Source organism: Salvelinus fontinalis, chromosome 8, assembly GCF_029448725.1.
Source record: "Salvelinus fontinalis isolate EN_2023a chromosome 8, ASM2944872v1, whole genome shotgun sequence".
NCBI lineage: Eukaryota > Metazoa > Chordata > Actinopteri > Salmoniformes > Salmonidae > Salvelinus > Salvelinus fontinalis.
The window spans coordinates 15,133,884-15,149,006 of record NC_074672.1 but is presented as its reverse complement, the minus strand read 5'-3'; the positions used below and the strand labels follow the sequence as shown (position 1 = coordinate 15,149,006).

The 15,123-nt window shown below is 45.0% G+C and overlaps 1 protein-coding gene across 5 annotated transcripts in view; it reads right to left on the bottom strand.

Annotated features, from left to right (window-relative positions):
* The window catches only part of LOC129860676 (basement membrane-specific heparan sulfate proteoglycan core protein-like), a 160,517-nt gene that overhangs the window by 105,565 nt on the left and 39,829 nt on the right, over positions 1 to 15,123 (bottom strand). For all 5 annotated transcript variants that reach the window (XM_055931307.1, XM_055931308.1, XM_055931306.1 and 2 more), the window contains exons 2-3: positions 6,862 to 6,994; positions 4,427 to 4,492 (exon numbers count right to left, since the gene is read on the bottom strand). In XM_055931307.1, the coding sequence (XP_055787282.1) occupies positions 4,427 to 4,492; positions 6,862 to 6,994 (199 nt within the window). The remainder of the gene's footprint in view (positions 1 to 4,426; positions 4,493 to 6,861; positions 6,995 to 15,123) is intronic.

Here is a 15,123-nt window from a genome sequence, read left to right as displayed (position 1 = left end):
AACTGTATCGAGATATGCTGCAGAGGTCAAGAGAAGAGGTTGAGAGGGACCATGCTGAAGTGAAATTCGGGAACCTTCAGTGGACCAAAAGACAATAGACAAGAGGTTGAAAATAATGTCCCCCTTCAACAACCGTTAAAGACTCTGGATTTCTTTCTCACACAGCTTCAAATGCCAGTTCAACCGGTTCAAATGTTAGGTCCCTGAGAGACTAGGAAAGGGAAAATCTTCAACACAGCAAACACAACAGGATGTGCATCATAATGGGTTCAGAAGTGGCACCTCTACTTCCATCACTCTACACTATGTAAGGGGGGAGGAAGGAGAGGCGAGGGCCTACATGCCACAATGACAACCCACTGGACAGGGAGAGCCGGCACCAACGTGTTGACCAGACAAATCCAACTCAGGAAACCAGTAATGTTCCTTCCCAACTGCTGTCATATAATAATCTAAAACTGGAACGGTGAGCAGAGCACACTGGCTGCCCCGGCCTTCACTGCTGCCAGACAAGGCATATTTTTTATTCTGAAACAGAACATTCTGTCTGAGTAATGGATACAGTTTTTAGTCATGGATATTTACTAACAACAAGCCCAAATTGTAACACTAACTGACCTGAAGAGTGAAAGTTAAAATAGACATTTTGACTGCCAGAAATAGCAAGCTCTTCGTGATAGCAGTAGAAAAAAGACTTCAAGACTTCAGTGTAGGAAAAGCATGTCGATACAGTAGGACATGCGTGTGAGACTCAAGTAAGACTGGATGGTTTATCAGCCGATTATTTTGCGGAAAACCCCAGAAATCCCATATCTTCTCAATTATATTTTCAGACTTTTCCACTTCCTTTTGTATTTGAATAACCTTTTGTGTAGTGTGTAATGTATATCTGCCAAATGGGATTTGACCCTGAGGCCACTAACCCAAGCTTCCCAGCAGGATTTGGCCGAGAACTACAAACCCGCCCCAAGTAGTGTCTGGTGTGTTCACATCTATAATCATCAATGGGTCAACAAACCACTCATATGCTCCAATTTGACTGTGACTGCGGCTTAGAGACTTTAAATCTACTACTGTGAGTGTGATCTGCTAATGCTGTGAGCAGCCCGTAACTCACCTGCTTAGTCATGGCTAACTCTGGATGCTTCAATAAAGGAGGTGTACAGTTTAAGGACTTTTGGACTCCTTGCCTGCACATATCCAGCTTGAGCCATTCGGTGAGGAAACTCTTACAACTTTTTTTCAAACAGCCATTTCACATCTGAAAACTGTTTTCCTAGACTTCGAGCTTGGCTTAGTTGGATGCGAACCATTCATATTATGCTTGTGTTAAAAGGATAGTTCACCCAACAACTTTCGTCATTCCTATTTTTTGATAAAGCACACTTTTCTTTTAACCCCAATGTCAACCTTTGACATCGCATTGTTGTTTTTAGCTGTATAGATTATGTATTTTGGATGTTCTCAGTGTATTTCCAACGCTTTCAGACAATGTGATTAATCACTTCTTTTTTTTAAGTGCACTAAGATAACAAAAAGTTAATTTGAGTTAACTGATTAACTCTGACAGCCCTAATTCAGTGTTTAACAAATCATCAGTTTCGTCAAAAAAAAAACACCATTGTGTGGATACTGTAGATATCATGTACACTGAGTATACCAAACATTTGGAACACCTTCCTAATATTGAATGTGTCCACCTTGGGCTGTTGCGGTCATGAAAGGTCATTTTTATAGTGAAAATTATCTTCCTCAAACTTGAAATTCAAATGCTGCGTATGTATGCCAGTTAGGCTCTACACCTGTTGTAAAGCGGATTAATGTGCTTCATTTTAAGTCATTTGGCCACTTTAGTGATACAAAACCTATCAAAACATATAAGCCTATGGCCTAGACTACATGAGGTGTGCGACTATGATTTGGTTAATTTTCATGCCAGCCAGTTAGGCTCTACACCTGTTGTAAAGCAGATTAATGTGCGTAATTTTAAGTTATTTGGCCACTGTGCGACTATGATTTCGTTAATTTTCATGCCAGCCAGGTAGGCTATACTCCTGTTGTAAAGAGAAGCAATGTGCTTAACATTTGGAAAGTTGAGAAATAAATATAAACTCAGCAAAAAAACGGTCATTAAGACACTAACAGCTTACAGATGGTAGGCAATTAAGGTCACAGTTATGAAAACTTAGGACACTAAAGAGGCCTTTCTACTGACTCTGAAAAACACCAAAAGAATGATGCCCAGGGTCCCTGCTCATCTGCGTGAACGTGCCTTAGGCATGCTGCAAGGAGGCATGAGGACTGCAGATGTGGCCAGGGAAATAAATTGCAATGTCCGTACTGTGAGACGCCTAAGACAGTGCTACAGGGAAACAGGACGGACAGCTGATTGTCCTCGCAGTGGCAGACCACGTGTAACAACACCTGCACGGGATCGGTACATCCGAACATCACACCTGCGGGACAGGTACAGGATGGCAACAACAACTGCCCGAGTTACACCAGGAACGCACAATCCCTCCATCAGTGCTCAGACTGTCCGCAATAGGCTGAGAGAGGCTGGACTGAGGGCTTGTAGGCCTGTTGTAAGGCAGGTCCTCACCAGACATCACCAGCAACAACATTGCCTATGGGCACAAATCCACCGTCGCTGGACCAGACAGGACTGGCAAAAATTGCTCTTCAATGACGAGTCGCGGTTTTGTCTCACCAGGGGTGATGGTCAGATACGCGTTTATCATAGAAGGAATGAGTGTTACACTGAGGCCTGTACTCTGGAGCGGGATTGACTTGTAGATGAAGGGTCTGTCATGGTCTGGGGCGGTGTGTCACAGCATCATCGGACTGAGCTTGTCGTCATTGCAGGCAATGTCAACGCTGTGCCTTACAGGGAAGACATCGTCCTCCCTCATGTGGTACCCTTCCTGCAGGCTCATCCTGACATGACCCTCCAGCATGACAATGCCACCAGCCATACTGCTCGTTCTGTGCGGTATTTCCTGCAAGACAGGAATGTGCCATGGCCAGCGAAGAGCCCGGATCTCAGTCCCATTGAGCACATCTGAGACCTGTTGGATCGGAGGGTGAGGACTAGGGCCATTCCCCCCAGAAATGTCCGGGAACTTGCAGGTGCCTTGGTGGAAGAGTGGGGTAACATCTCACAGCAAGAACTGGCAAATCTGGTGCAGTCCATGAGGAGGAGATGCACTGCAGTAATTAATGCAGCTGGTGGCCACACCAGATACCGACTGTTACTTTTTATTTTGACCCCCCCTTTGTTCAGGGACACATTATTCCATTTCTGTTAGTCACATGTCTGTGAAACTTGTTCAGTTTATGTCAGTTGTTGAATCTTATGTTCATATAAATATTTACTAATGTTAAGTTTGCTGAAAATAAACGCAGTTGACAGTGACATGACGTTTCTTTTTTTGCTGAGTTTAGTAGGCCTAGCTGATGGAGCCCCTTATTTTTAATAAGAGGCCATAACTGATTTCTCACGCAATTGCATAGCCTATAGAAATGTTGCGCAACATGAGCTCATGGGCTCTCATGAAGTGTTTGATTAGATTTTCGATTACATTTGCATTAATGTCAGAGTGATTTGAGGGAGAATAGAGTGCTGAGTACCAGGCAGTTAGCAAGTTTGGTAGGCTACTAACGACCATCAGCAGCATCAGAGCTAGGAGAAGCCTAATTACCATGACTAAACGGTCACATGGAATTTGACTGCCGTCATGACTCGTGACTGCCGGTGTGGCAGTAATACGATTTCTATAACAGCCCTAGTCCCCCCCACCCCCTTTGCCCTCAGAACAGCCTCAATTTGTCCAGGAATAGACTCTGCAAGGTGTCAAAAGCGTTCCAAAGGGATACTGGCCCATTTGGACTCCAATGCTTCCCACAGTTGTCAAATTGGCTGCATATCTTTTGCATTGTGGACCATTCTTGATACACACGCGAAACTGAGCGGAACAAAAGAACAGCGACATTGCAGTTCTTGACACAAACCGGTGAGCCTGGCACCTACTACCATACCTCGTCCAAAGGCAAATGTTTTGACTTGCCCATTCACCCTCTGAATGGCACACATACACAATCCATGTCTCAGTTGTCTCAAGACTTAAAAATCATTCTTTAACCTGTCTCGTCTTCTTCATCTATACTGATTGAAGTGGATGTACAAGCGACATCAATAAGGGATCATAGCTTTCACCTGGATTCACCTGGTCAGTCTATGTCATGGAAAGAGCAGGTGATCCTAATGTTTTGTATATCTTTATGGGACAGGTGGCCATTTAAATGAGGCAACCCTGGTGGGGATTTGTGTGTTTGTTTATTAGGATCTATTTTAGCCCACCATGTGGCTTATCTTCCAAGAGTGCAGGGAGTGTTATGCTCAGGGCTGAGGGCTCAAGGTTCTTACTTGTGCTGATCTCAGTCACCACTGTGGGTTCTGGCGTGCTTCCATCCTCCTCTCCACTGGGCAGATCTACAGGGAAGATAAAAGAGGTGTGGTCAGAATATTAGCATAGCTCAAGGCCCAGGGAGAACCAGGGACAACTCATTCATTTACTCAACAGGTGGAACATACGTGTCTACATCTGAAGTGCAGCAGGGTCAAATCAAATTGTATTTGTCACATGCTTTTGGTAAACAACCGGTGTTTACTAACAGTGAAATACTTAATTACGGGCCCTGCCCAACAACGCAGAGAGAAAAAAATAAATAGAAAAATAATAACACAAGGAATAAATACACAATGAGTAACGATAACTTGGCTATATACACGGGGTACCAGTACCGAGCTGATATGCAGGGGTACAAGTTAATTGAGGTAGGTATGTACATATAGGCAGGGATAAAGTGACTATGTAAGAAGATAGATAATAAACAGTAGCAGTTGTGATGAGTCAAGAGTTAGTGCAAAAAGGGTCAATGCAGATAGTCCGGGTAGCTGATGGTTAACAATTTAACAAACTATTTACAGTCTTAAGGCTTGGGGTTAGAAGCTGTTTAGGGTCCTGGTTCCAGACTTGTTGCATCGGTACCGCTGCCGTGCTGTAGCAGAGAGAACAGTGTATGACTTGGGTGGCTGGAGTCTTTTACAATTTTTAGGGCCTTCCTCTGATAGCGCCTGGTATAGAGGTCCTGGATGCAAGGGGGCTCAGTACCAGTGATGTACTGGGCCATTCGCACTACCCTTTGTAGCGCCTTGCGATCGGATACCAAGCAGTTGCCATACCGAGCGGTGATGAAGCCAGTCAAGATGCTCTCAATGGTGCAGCTGTAAAACTTTTTTTCTTTTTTTCCCTTCTTAATTTTATCCCATTTTCTCCACAATTTTGGTGGTATCCAATCGCTAGTAATTACTATCTTGTCTCATCGCTACAACTCCCGTACGGGCTCGGGAGAGACGAAGGTCGAAAGCCATGCGTCCTCCGAAGCACAACCCAACCAAGCCGCACTGCTTCTTAACACAGCGCGCCTCCAACCCGGAAGCCAGCCGCACCAATGTGTCGGAGGAAACACCGTGTACCTGGCCCCCTTGGTTAGCGCGCACTGCGCCCGGCCCGCCACAGGAGTCGCTGGAGCGCGATGAGACAAGGATATCCCTACCGGCCAAACCCTCCCTAAACCGGACGACGCTATGCCAATTGTGCGTCGCCCCACCGACCTCCCGGTCGCGGCCGGCTGCGACAGAGCCTGGGCGCGAACCCAGAGACTCTGGTGGCGCAGCTAGCACTGCGATGCAGTGCTCTAGACCACTGCACCACCCGGGAGGCCCCAAACTTTTTGAGTATCTGAGGGCCCATTGCAAATCTTTTCAGCCTTCTGAGGGGAAAGAGGTGTTGGTGTGTGTGGACAATGATAATTCCTTAGTGACATGGACACAGAGGAACTTGAAGCTCTCGACCAGCTCCACTACAGCTCCGTCGATGTGGATGAGTGCGTGCTTGGCCTTCCTTTAGTCTTGCTGATGTTGAGGGAGTGCTTTTTGTCCTGGCATGACAATTCCAGATCACTGACCTCCTCCATATAGGCTGTTTCGTCGTCGTCGGTGATCAGGCCAACCGCCGTCGTGTCGTCAGCAAACTTAATTATGGTGTTGGAGTCATGCGTGGCCATTGTGTGTGAACAGGGAGTACAGGAGGGGTCTAAGCATGGACCCCGAGGGGCCCATGTTGAGGGTCTGCGTGGTGGATGTGTTGTTGCCTACCCTCACCACCTGGGGGCGCCCTGTCCGGAAGTCCGGGTTCCAAGTTGCAGAGGGAGGTGTTCAGTCCCAAGGTACTGAGCTTAGTGATGAGCTTGGAGGGCACTATAGTGTTAAACGCTGAGCTATAGTCAATGAACAGCATTCTTACACAGGTGTTCCTCTAGTCCAGGTGGGAGAGGGAAATGGAGATTGCATCATCTGTGGATCTGTTGGGGCGGTATGCCAATTGGAGCTGGTCCAGGGTGTCTGGGATGATGGTGTCGATGTGAGCCATGACCAGCCTTTCAAAGCATTGCATGACTAAAGATGTGAGTGCTACTGGGCGATAGTTATTTAGACAGGTTACTTTGGTCTTCTTGGGCATAGAGACTGTGGTGGTCTGCTTGAAGCATGTAGGTATTACAGACCCCTGTGCACCCAGGGGATTATGGTGGAGATAATAGTTACAGTAAACAGTTAGGTTCACTATGGATGGGACCACTGTTAACATTGTTTGCAGTTTTGTAAGGAATTGTTCAGGGGTAGTATGAAGTTCTGTACAGTATAGTATTGTAATCATGATCTTAAAATATCATAAATAAAAGTTTGTCTATCAAAAGAAAGCTGGTTTGCGATCCAGCTGTGTTGACCCTAGACCCCACCTCCTGATGCTTCATCGGCAGCGAAGTCCTCGTCATCGTCCAGGAAGCGCTGAGATCTTTGGACAACAGTCCTCGATGAATCCAGGTCCTCGGGCAGCGGCACTTCTCCCCACACCTTGGAGCTCTGAGCCACCTGCAGACAGAAAACACACACACAACACTACTTAAGAGATTTATAGGGGTTGAAGTCTCATGTCTCCAGATAGGGTGCCATTTGGGAAGCAACCCAGGTTCTATCTCCTATTTGGTGCACTATAACACATAGGACTGTGGTCAAAAGTAGCACTATATAGGGAATAGGGTGCTATTTGGGATGTAAGCTCAGGTTAGTTAGGTTACACCCAGCAGGACCATTATACAGGGCCTGGGAGTGGAAGGAAAAACAAAACCTGAGATGGTGTGAGGCTGGGAGCTTCACACAGGAAATAGGTGCATTATGGTATGTTTATTTTAACATTCATTATCTAGGTCAGGGATGGGCAACTGGCAGTCCTGTAGACCCGTGGCCCAACCCCTCCCAAAAAAGAACTGTAGCAAGTTAGAATAGTAGTGCAATTTCAACATTTGGTTGTGCATCAGCAGTTTTCTCTTGTTAGCCCATGTCAGCGATTTTTATTAAATTTTTTAGATTGGTAAGTTAGTCTAGCCAGCTGTCTAAACTTGTACTAATCATGGTCGAATTACCGACAGAGGGGCACCCATTGTCACGCTCAGATCTATTAAAAACGGATGAGCAAAAAAGACCATATAACATAATACAAATACAGAGCAATTTATGCAAAGAAATGTAGCGAATTATATTCATTTAAAAATTGGCATCCTGCAATAAATAAAATCTAGCTAAATTAAAATCTCCATTAACATTCTACTTTAAAAAAAGTTTAATTAACTATTGTGGCCTTCCATGGCTCCCTGTTTCACTGGAATATAAAAATGAGGAAACAAGCATGTACAATCCCTTTCATCCATCATCATGGGGAAAGGCAAAAGACTCAAATGAAAGACAAATGGTGGTTTACTTTCATAAACCAGGCAATTGGTACAACAAAAATATCACCACTATTAAGAAGTTTAAAACCACTGGAATAGCGGTAAACTTGACTGGCAAAGGATGCAAGTGTATCTTGTCCCCAATGCAAAGTGAGTCCAAGGGCCACAGTTGGCAGAACTTGGTCACATCTTGGGGGTCACAGTCTCCATATCTACAATTAAAATGCCACCTCCATGCCAATAGGCTATTTGTAAGGGCTGCCATAAATAAAAAGCCTTTGAGAGCAAACCAATGTAAACGCCTGGAGTTTGCTAAACGGCATTGGCACTTGGATTGGAACCGAGTGCTATGGTCAGATGAGACTAAAATAGAGCTATTTGGCCACGCACACCAGTGGTGGGTTCGGCATTGAAAGGATGATGCAAATGCAGAAAAGAACCTCATTCCTACTGTAAAATATAGTGGTGGATCTTTGATGATATCAGGCGGTTTTGCTTCCACTGGTCATATTGGGGCCCTTGTTAAGGTCATTGGTAGAATGAACTCTACCAAGTCCCAGGCCATTTTTGCCAAAAAACTGGTTACCTCTGCCAGGAGGCTGAAACTTGCCGGCAAGTGGATCTTCCAGCAAGACAATGACCCCAAGTACACAGAAATAGTTAAGTGACTACAAAAACCAACATTTTGCAATTGCCATCGGTCTCCAGACTTGAACCCTGTTGATTGACGAGGGCTGTCCATAAGCAGACTGAAGGACATCAAGGATCTGGATAGATTCTGTATGGAGGAATGGTCTAATGATCCCTCCAAAAGGTGTTGTCCAATCTCATTAAAAACATTGTAGAAAAAGCCGAAGTGTCATTATCCTCACAAGGGGAGGGTGCACAAAGTATGTAAACAGGGGTGTCAATATTTGACACCTATCTTTTTTAGTACTCTGTAGGTAGAGGTGTGCCACATGCACTGTAGTGCAAAACCAAGAGTCAGACAAGGAAATGCAGTTCTCAAATGGGGATTTATTAACTCAAAAGGCTTAACATGTAGCTTTGGGAATCTTCATGTCCCAAAATAAAGTTCTCACTCAAACATGGCAACCGCTACAAAACAAACACTGGCCATTTAATTCAATAACTAAAGTAAACTTAAATACTGGGGAAGACCGTATTTTACCCCAGGGTATAGAGTGATTCAAACCTTAATCATATTGGGGTTCAGTTCTTCTAGCTGGTCCAACAATTGCAACAGAGCTTCAGTATATCCTCCTCACAGCTCTCTACCATGTGAATGCCCCTGCATGGCCTATGTGCTGCTGCAGCCCTAATTGCAGCAAGGTGTGCAGCTGCAGTCTTAAGCCTCTGTGGAGAGCTGCCACACCTTGTAACGAGTTGTTTAGCCACCAGATGGGGCCAAAAGTAGGCCTTTCCCACCCTTACACCCTTCAAGTGCTCACAATTGGTTAAGCAAAATCTTATTCTCTGAACAATTGTATTAGTTTGAATTAATATAATTTTCAATTTTTTTGGAGCATAACATTTTGCTCATGTGTATTATTTATTTTATACAGCATTTTTATGCTCATTAAGTCTGCCAATCATTTTGAAGGTGACTGTGTCTTGAAACCAATGGCTAGTTGAGGTTGATATCAGGTTAGATGACACAAATCGGTTAAAATATGTTTTAAACTCCATCCACCCAGGACAGGCAGGCAGGAGTGCTTTATGGTGGGCCCTCAGCAGAGGATCAGGAAGCACTTTGTCATGGAAGAATTGTCACCTCTTGGGCTAGTAAAAACATCCTCACAGTGGAGTAGAAATCACTGAAAGGGGGGTGATCAGAAGGTGATCCTTGATTAAGTGTGTGAAGAGATTGTTAAATGCAATTGGAGAAGAGGGGAAAAGTATAAGAATTTGATAATAGTTCAATAGTGGGGGAGGGAAAGGGAGAAAGTTGTACAACTGAATGCTTACAACTGAAATGTGTCTGAGTCAGAGAGGTTCGGGGAGCGGCCTTAATCAACAGCCACATCTTCGGTGCCCGGAGAACAGTGGGTTAACTGCCTTGCTCAAGGGCAGAACAGCAGATTTTACCTTGTCAGCTCAGGGATTCGATCCAGCAAACTTTCGGTTACTGGCCCAACGCTCTAACCATTAGGCTACCTGCCGCCCGTAGTCTATCTCTGTGGAAGGACATTACTAACGCAAAGAACCCATACAAATCTAACTGAAGACATTAAACATTTAAACAGATAATCTGATACCTGATCATCTTGATAATGTCTTAATGATACTGCCCAAGGTCTCCAGACTACTCCCTCAGTTCCAAAACATGAGCTAAAAAAACAGAGCCCTAATCTCTCTCCCTGGGTCAGTACCATCCCCACAAGTCCAAAACCTGAGCTATAGGTTTACCTACTTCCCTGGCAGCATGCCACCCTTGGCATTTCCAGTCAGCATGGCATGCCACTTCCCATTTTCATCCACCTTCATCATGGCAGAGTTTCCCATTTAAATGACTCTGGCTAATAAATAACTTTATCTCTCCCCCAAATCCTCTCTCCCCTGACTGAACACCCTACAACAACAATCCCGGGCCTTTATCAAAAGGAAACCGCTGACTGGACCAATTCTTTTCACTGGAGCCAACCAGCCAACCGTTGGTGTGATCATCTCCTGCTTCCCGGTCCCACTCCCTTGGGATGGATGGGGTTCTCTCTCTCTCTCTGTCTGTCTGTCTCCCTATATCTTGCTCTTTCACTCTCTCCCTCTCTCTCACTTATTCTCTCTCTCTTTCTGGATGGGCGATACATTGCCCCCCCAAAAATCCTTATAGATTAGACCAAAGCCATTTTTGGCAAACTTCATCAACTGATATGTTCCTCATTAAACAATGCAGTGTCAGTTATCACTTTCACTAACAGTCAAACATAGGGCTGTGAAGGTCATGGGATTTTGGATGCTGTTTTTTTGTTATTATCGTTTGGATAGCAACATTTTCTGACTGCATGTGCTGCTGTTGTAGGAAGGGGTTGGGGGGGTTACCTAGGCAACCAAAGATTGTTTGCAACAACACCTTGCTGAAACAAGGAGCAACAAAGTTTCATCACCTTGTAAAGAGTCCATGTTACCGTGGAAATGGACTCAAACACATGCTTCATCTTTTTGAATGCCCTGTAGTGCCGTCTTCAGTCAGCTGTTCATTCCACAAAGAATTCTAAAACGTCCTAGTTTTGCCCCCTCTCGTCTCTCCTTAAATCGGTTGTTAGATGTAAACTAGGCATACTTTTACTTTGCTGCTTTTGGGTAAAGTTTGTTGACTTGAATATGAAGTTGATAAAATATATACATTACCAGTCAAAAGTTTGGACACAACGACTCATTCAAGGGTTGATCTTTATTTTTACTATTTTCTACATTGTAGAATAATAGTGAAGACATCAAAACTATGAAATAACACATATGGAATCATGTTGTAACCAAAAAAGTGTTAAACAAAATCTAAATATATTTTATATTTGAGATTCTTCAAAGTAGCCACCCTTTGCCTTGATGACAGCTTTGCGCTCGCTTGGCATTCTCTCAACCAGCTTCATGAGGTAGTCACCTGGAATGTATTTCAATTAACAGGTGTGCCTTGTTAATTTGAGGAATTTCTTTCCTTCTTAATGCATTTGAGCCAATCAGTTATGTGTGACAAGGTAGGGGTGGTATACAGAAGATAGCCCTATTTGGTAAAAGACCAAGTCCATATTATGCCAAGAAAAGCTCAAATAAGCAAAGAGAAACAACAGTCCATCATTACGTTAAGACATGAAGGTCAGTCAACACGGAAAATTTCTAGAACTTTGAAAGTTTCTTCAAGTGCAGTCGCAAAAACCATCAAGCGCTATGATGAAACTGGCTCTCATGAGGACCGCCACAGGAAAGGAAGACCCAGAGTCTTGCATGAATCAGGCCTTTATGGTCAAATTGCTGCAAAGTAACCACTACTAAAGGACACCAATAATAAGAAGAGACTTGCTTGGGCCAAGAAACACGATCAATGGACATTATACCGGTTGAAATCTGTCCTTTGGTCTGATGAGTAAAAAGTTTCCAATCGCTGTGTCTTTGTGAGACACAGAGTAGGTGGACGTATTATATGCGCATTTGTGGTTCCCACCGTGAAGCATGGAGGAGGAGGTGTGATGGTGTTTTGCTGGTGACACGGTCAGTGATTTATTTAGAATTCAAGGCACACTTAACCAGCAATGTAGAAAATAGTAATAAAGAAAGAAAAACTCTTGAATGAGTAGGTGTGTCCAAACTTTTGACTGGTACTGTATATACAGTATAAAACATTTATTTTATTATAATTGTATTATATTCAATGTATTATTAGTTTATTTATTATTTATCTATTTATTAAGAAGGTTATTTTATTTTATCATCGGTTACATGATTATACAATTACCGTGCCAGCCCTAGCCAAATGTTTTATATTTTTCCAGAACAGGAAAAAGATCAAAACTAGTGTGACCTTTGTGTCCCTCTAAGAGTTGCGACATGTCCACTGTGTTGTGGTTATCATTCCCTACAGATAATTTAAGACCCTGCGCCCTGCTCTGCAATTTTCCAGCACCCAACCCAACCTTGTCAGTGTAAAGGAGCTACACACACACACACACCCAGGCAAAGTGGGGAGGGGGTGGGAAAAAAACACATTCCACCCATTGTTGGAATCCCACTGTTTACTTTTGAATTAGGCTTTTCACAATGACAAATGTTTGCCTTGCTAGAATGTAAAAGGAGCTACCGACAAAAAGGGACAGGCACACATTCTATGGGGTATCAAAGGACAGGTGAGTCCACATGGTGAAGCCTCAAAACAAGTTAACCCCTCTAAGTTTGCCCAGCTGTTGTTTACAGTGCAAGAGGAGATGAATACCAACATTTTGTCTCCGTGAACAATCAATGACCAGCAGTAGGGGCAGAACGATCAAGAGGAACAGGGGGAGTTGGGACAATGCCTCCAAGATCCCATCATAGCGTAGAGCACTATCAGCTATCCTGCATGTCTTGAGAGTCAAACATCTGCTGTCATCATAGCGAGACACAGAGCCAGACAGATGTGTGCCCATGAGATGGTGTAAATAACCTTGTTTTTACACACACATACACAAATCCAGCATTCCCATCCCTACCATGACCCTGTAACAGCCAACAGCCAACGCCTGTCAAGAGAGAACAGCATGAGAAGAATGTTCCAGGCTACGTCCCTTCCGTCTTCAAGAGAGCGAGAGTTGCACCCCTTCTGAAAAAACCTACACTCGATCCCTCCGATGTCAACAACTACAGACCAGTATCCCTTCTTTCTTTTCTCTCCAAAACTCTTGAACGTGCCGTCCTTGGCCAGCTCTCCTGCTATCTCTCTCAGAATGACCTTCTTGATCCAAATCAGTCAGGTTTCAAGACTAGTCATTCAACTGAGACTGCTCTTCTCTGCGTCACGGAGGCGCTCCGCACTGCTAAAGCTAACTCTCTCTCCTCTGATCTCATCCTTCTAGACCTATCGGCTGCCTTTGATACTGTGAACCATCAGATCCTCCTCTCCACCCTCTCCGAGCTGGGCATCTCCGGCGCGGCCCACGCTTGGATTGCGTCCTACCTGACAGGTCGCTCTTACCAGGTGGCGTGGCGAGAATCTGTCTCCGCACCACGTGCTCTCACCACTGGTGTCCCCCAGGGCTCTGTTCTAGGCCCTCTCCTATTCTCGCTATACACCAAGTCACTTGGCTCTGTCATATCCTCACATGGTCTCTCCTATCATTGCTATGCAGACGACACACAATTAATCTTCTCCTTTCCCCCCTCTGATAACCAGGTGGTGAATCGCATCTCTGCATGTCTGGCAGACATATCAGTGTGGATGACGGATCACCACCTCAAGCTGAACCTCGGCAAGACGGAGCTGCTCTTCCTCCCGGGGAAGGACTGCCCGTTCCATGATCTCGCCATCACGGTTGACAACTCCATTGTGTCCTCCTCCCAGAGTGCTAAGAACCTTGGCGTGATCCTGGACAACACCCTGTCGTTCTCAACTAACATCAAGGCGGTGACCCGTTCCTGTAGGTTCATGCTCTACAACATTCGCAGAGTACGACCCTGCCTCACGCAGGAAGCGGCGCAGGTCCTAATCCAGGCACTTGTCATCTCCCGTCTGGATTACTGCAACTCGCTGTTGGCTGGGCTCCCTGCCTGTGCCATTAAACCCCTACAACTCATCCAGAACGCCGCAGCCCGTCTGGTGTTCAACTTTCCCAAGTTCTCTCACGTCACCCCGCTCCTCCGCTCTCTCCACTGGCTTCCAGTTGAAGCTCGCATCCGCTACAAGACCATGGTGCTTGCCTACGGAGCTGTGAGGGGAACGGCACCTCCGTACCTTCAGGCTCTGATCAGGCCCTACACCCAAACAAGGGCACTGCGTTCATCCACCTCTGGCCTGCTCGCCTCCCTACCTCTGAGGAAGTACAGTTCCCGCTCAGCCCAGTCAAAACTGTTCGCTGCTCTGGCACCCCAATGGTGGAACAAACTCCCTCACGACGCCAGGTCAGCGGAGTCAATCACCACCTTCCGGAGACACCTGAAACCCCACCTCTTTAAGGAATACCTAGGATAGGATAAAGTAATCCTTCTAACCCCCCCCCCCCCCCCCCCCCCCCTTAAAAGAGTTAGATGCACTATTGTAAAGTGGTTGTTCCACTGGATATCATAAGGTGAATGCACCAATTTGTAAGTCGCTCTGGATAAGAGCGTCTGCTAAATGACTTAAATGTAAATGTAAATGGTTTACCTTCACCACCCAAACCAGACATCTTCCAGATACAGATACAGCAAGGTCTAACTTATCACTGAAACTAGTTCCTGTAACTTTGGTTTTACTTCATTACAAATTTCTTACAATATCATTTTCCAGCATTACACATCTTATAAAAAAGTTCCTCTTCATGCCAGTATTCCAAATTGTGCTAAAAGGTTGCATTTCTAGCCTCTTCTGAGAATGCTGATCAAAGCAAGAGCTCAGACAGACTCCATATCTCTGCAGAGTCCAGATGGTGGTGGGTGTATGATAGCAGCAACACAGGGAACAACATAACATTCAGAAAACCCCTTCATGTTATTTCCTTCACGGCTTTAAACAGGAACAAAACTCTAAACTGTTCAGCTAGCAGCATTAAGTGGACGAAAGCATGACACGGGTAGGCTCTTCCCTGCCTGCCTGCACACACACTGTAA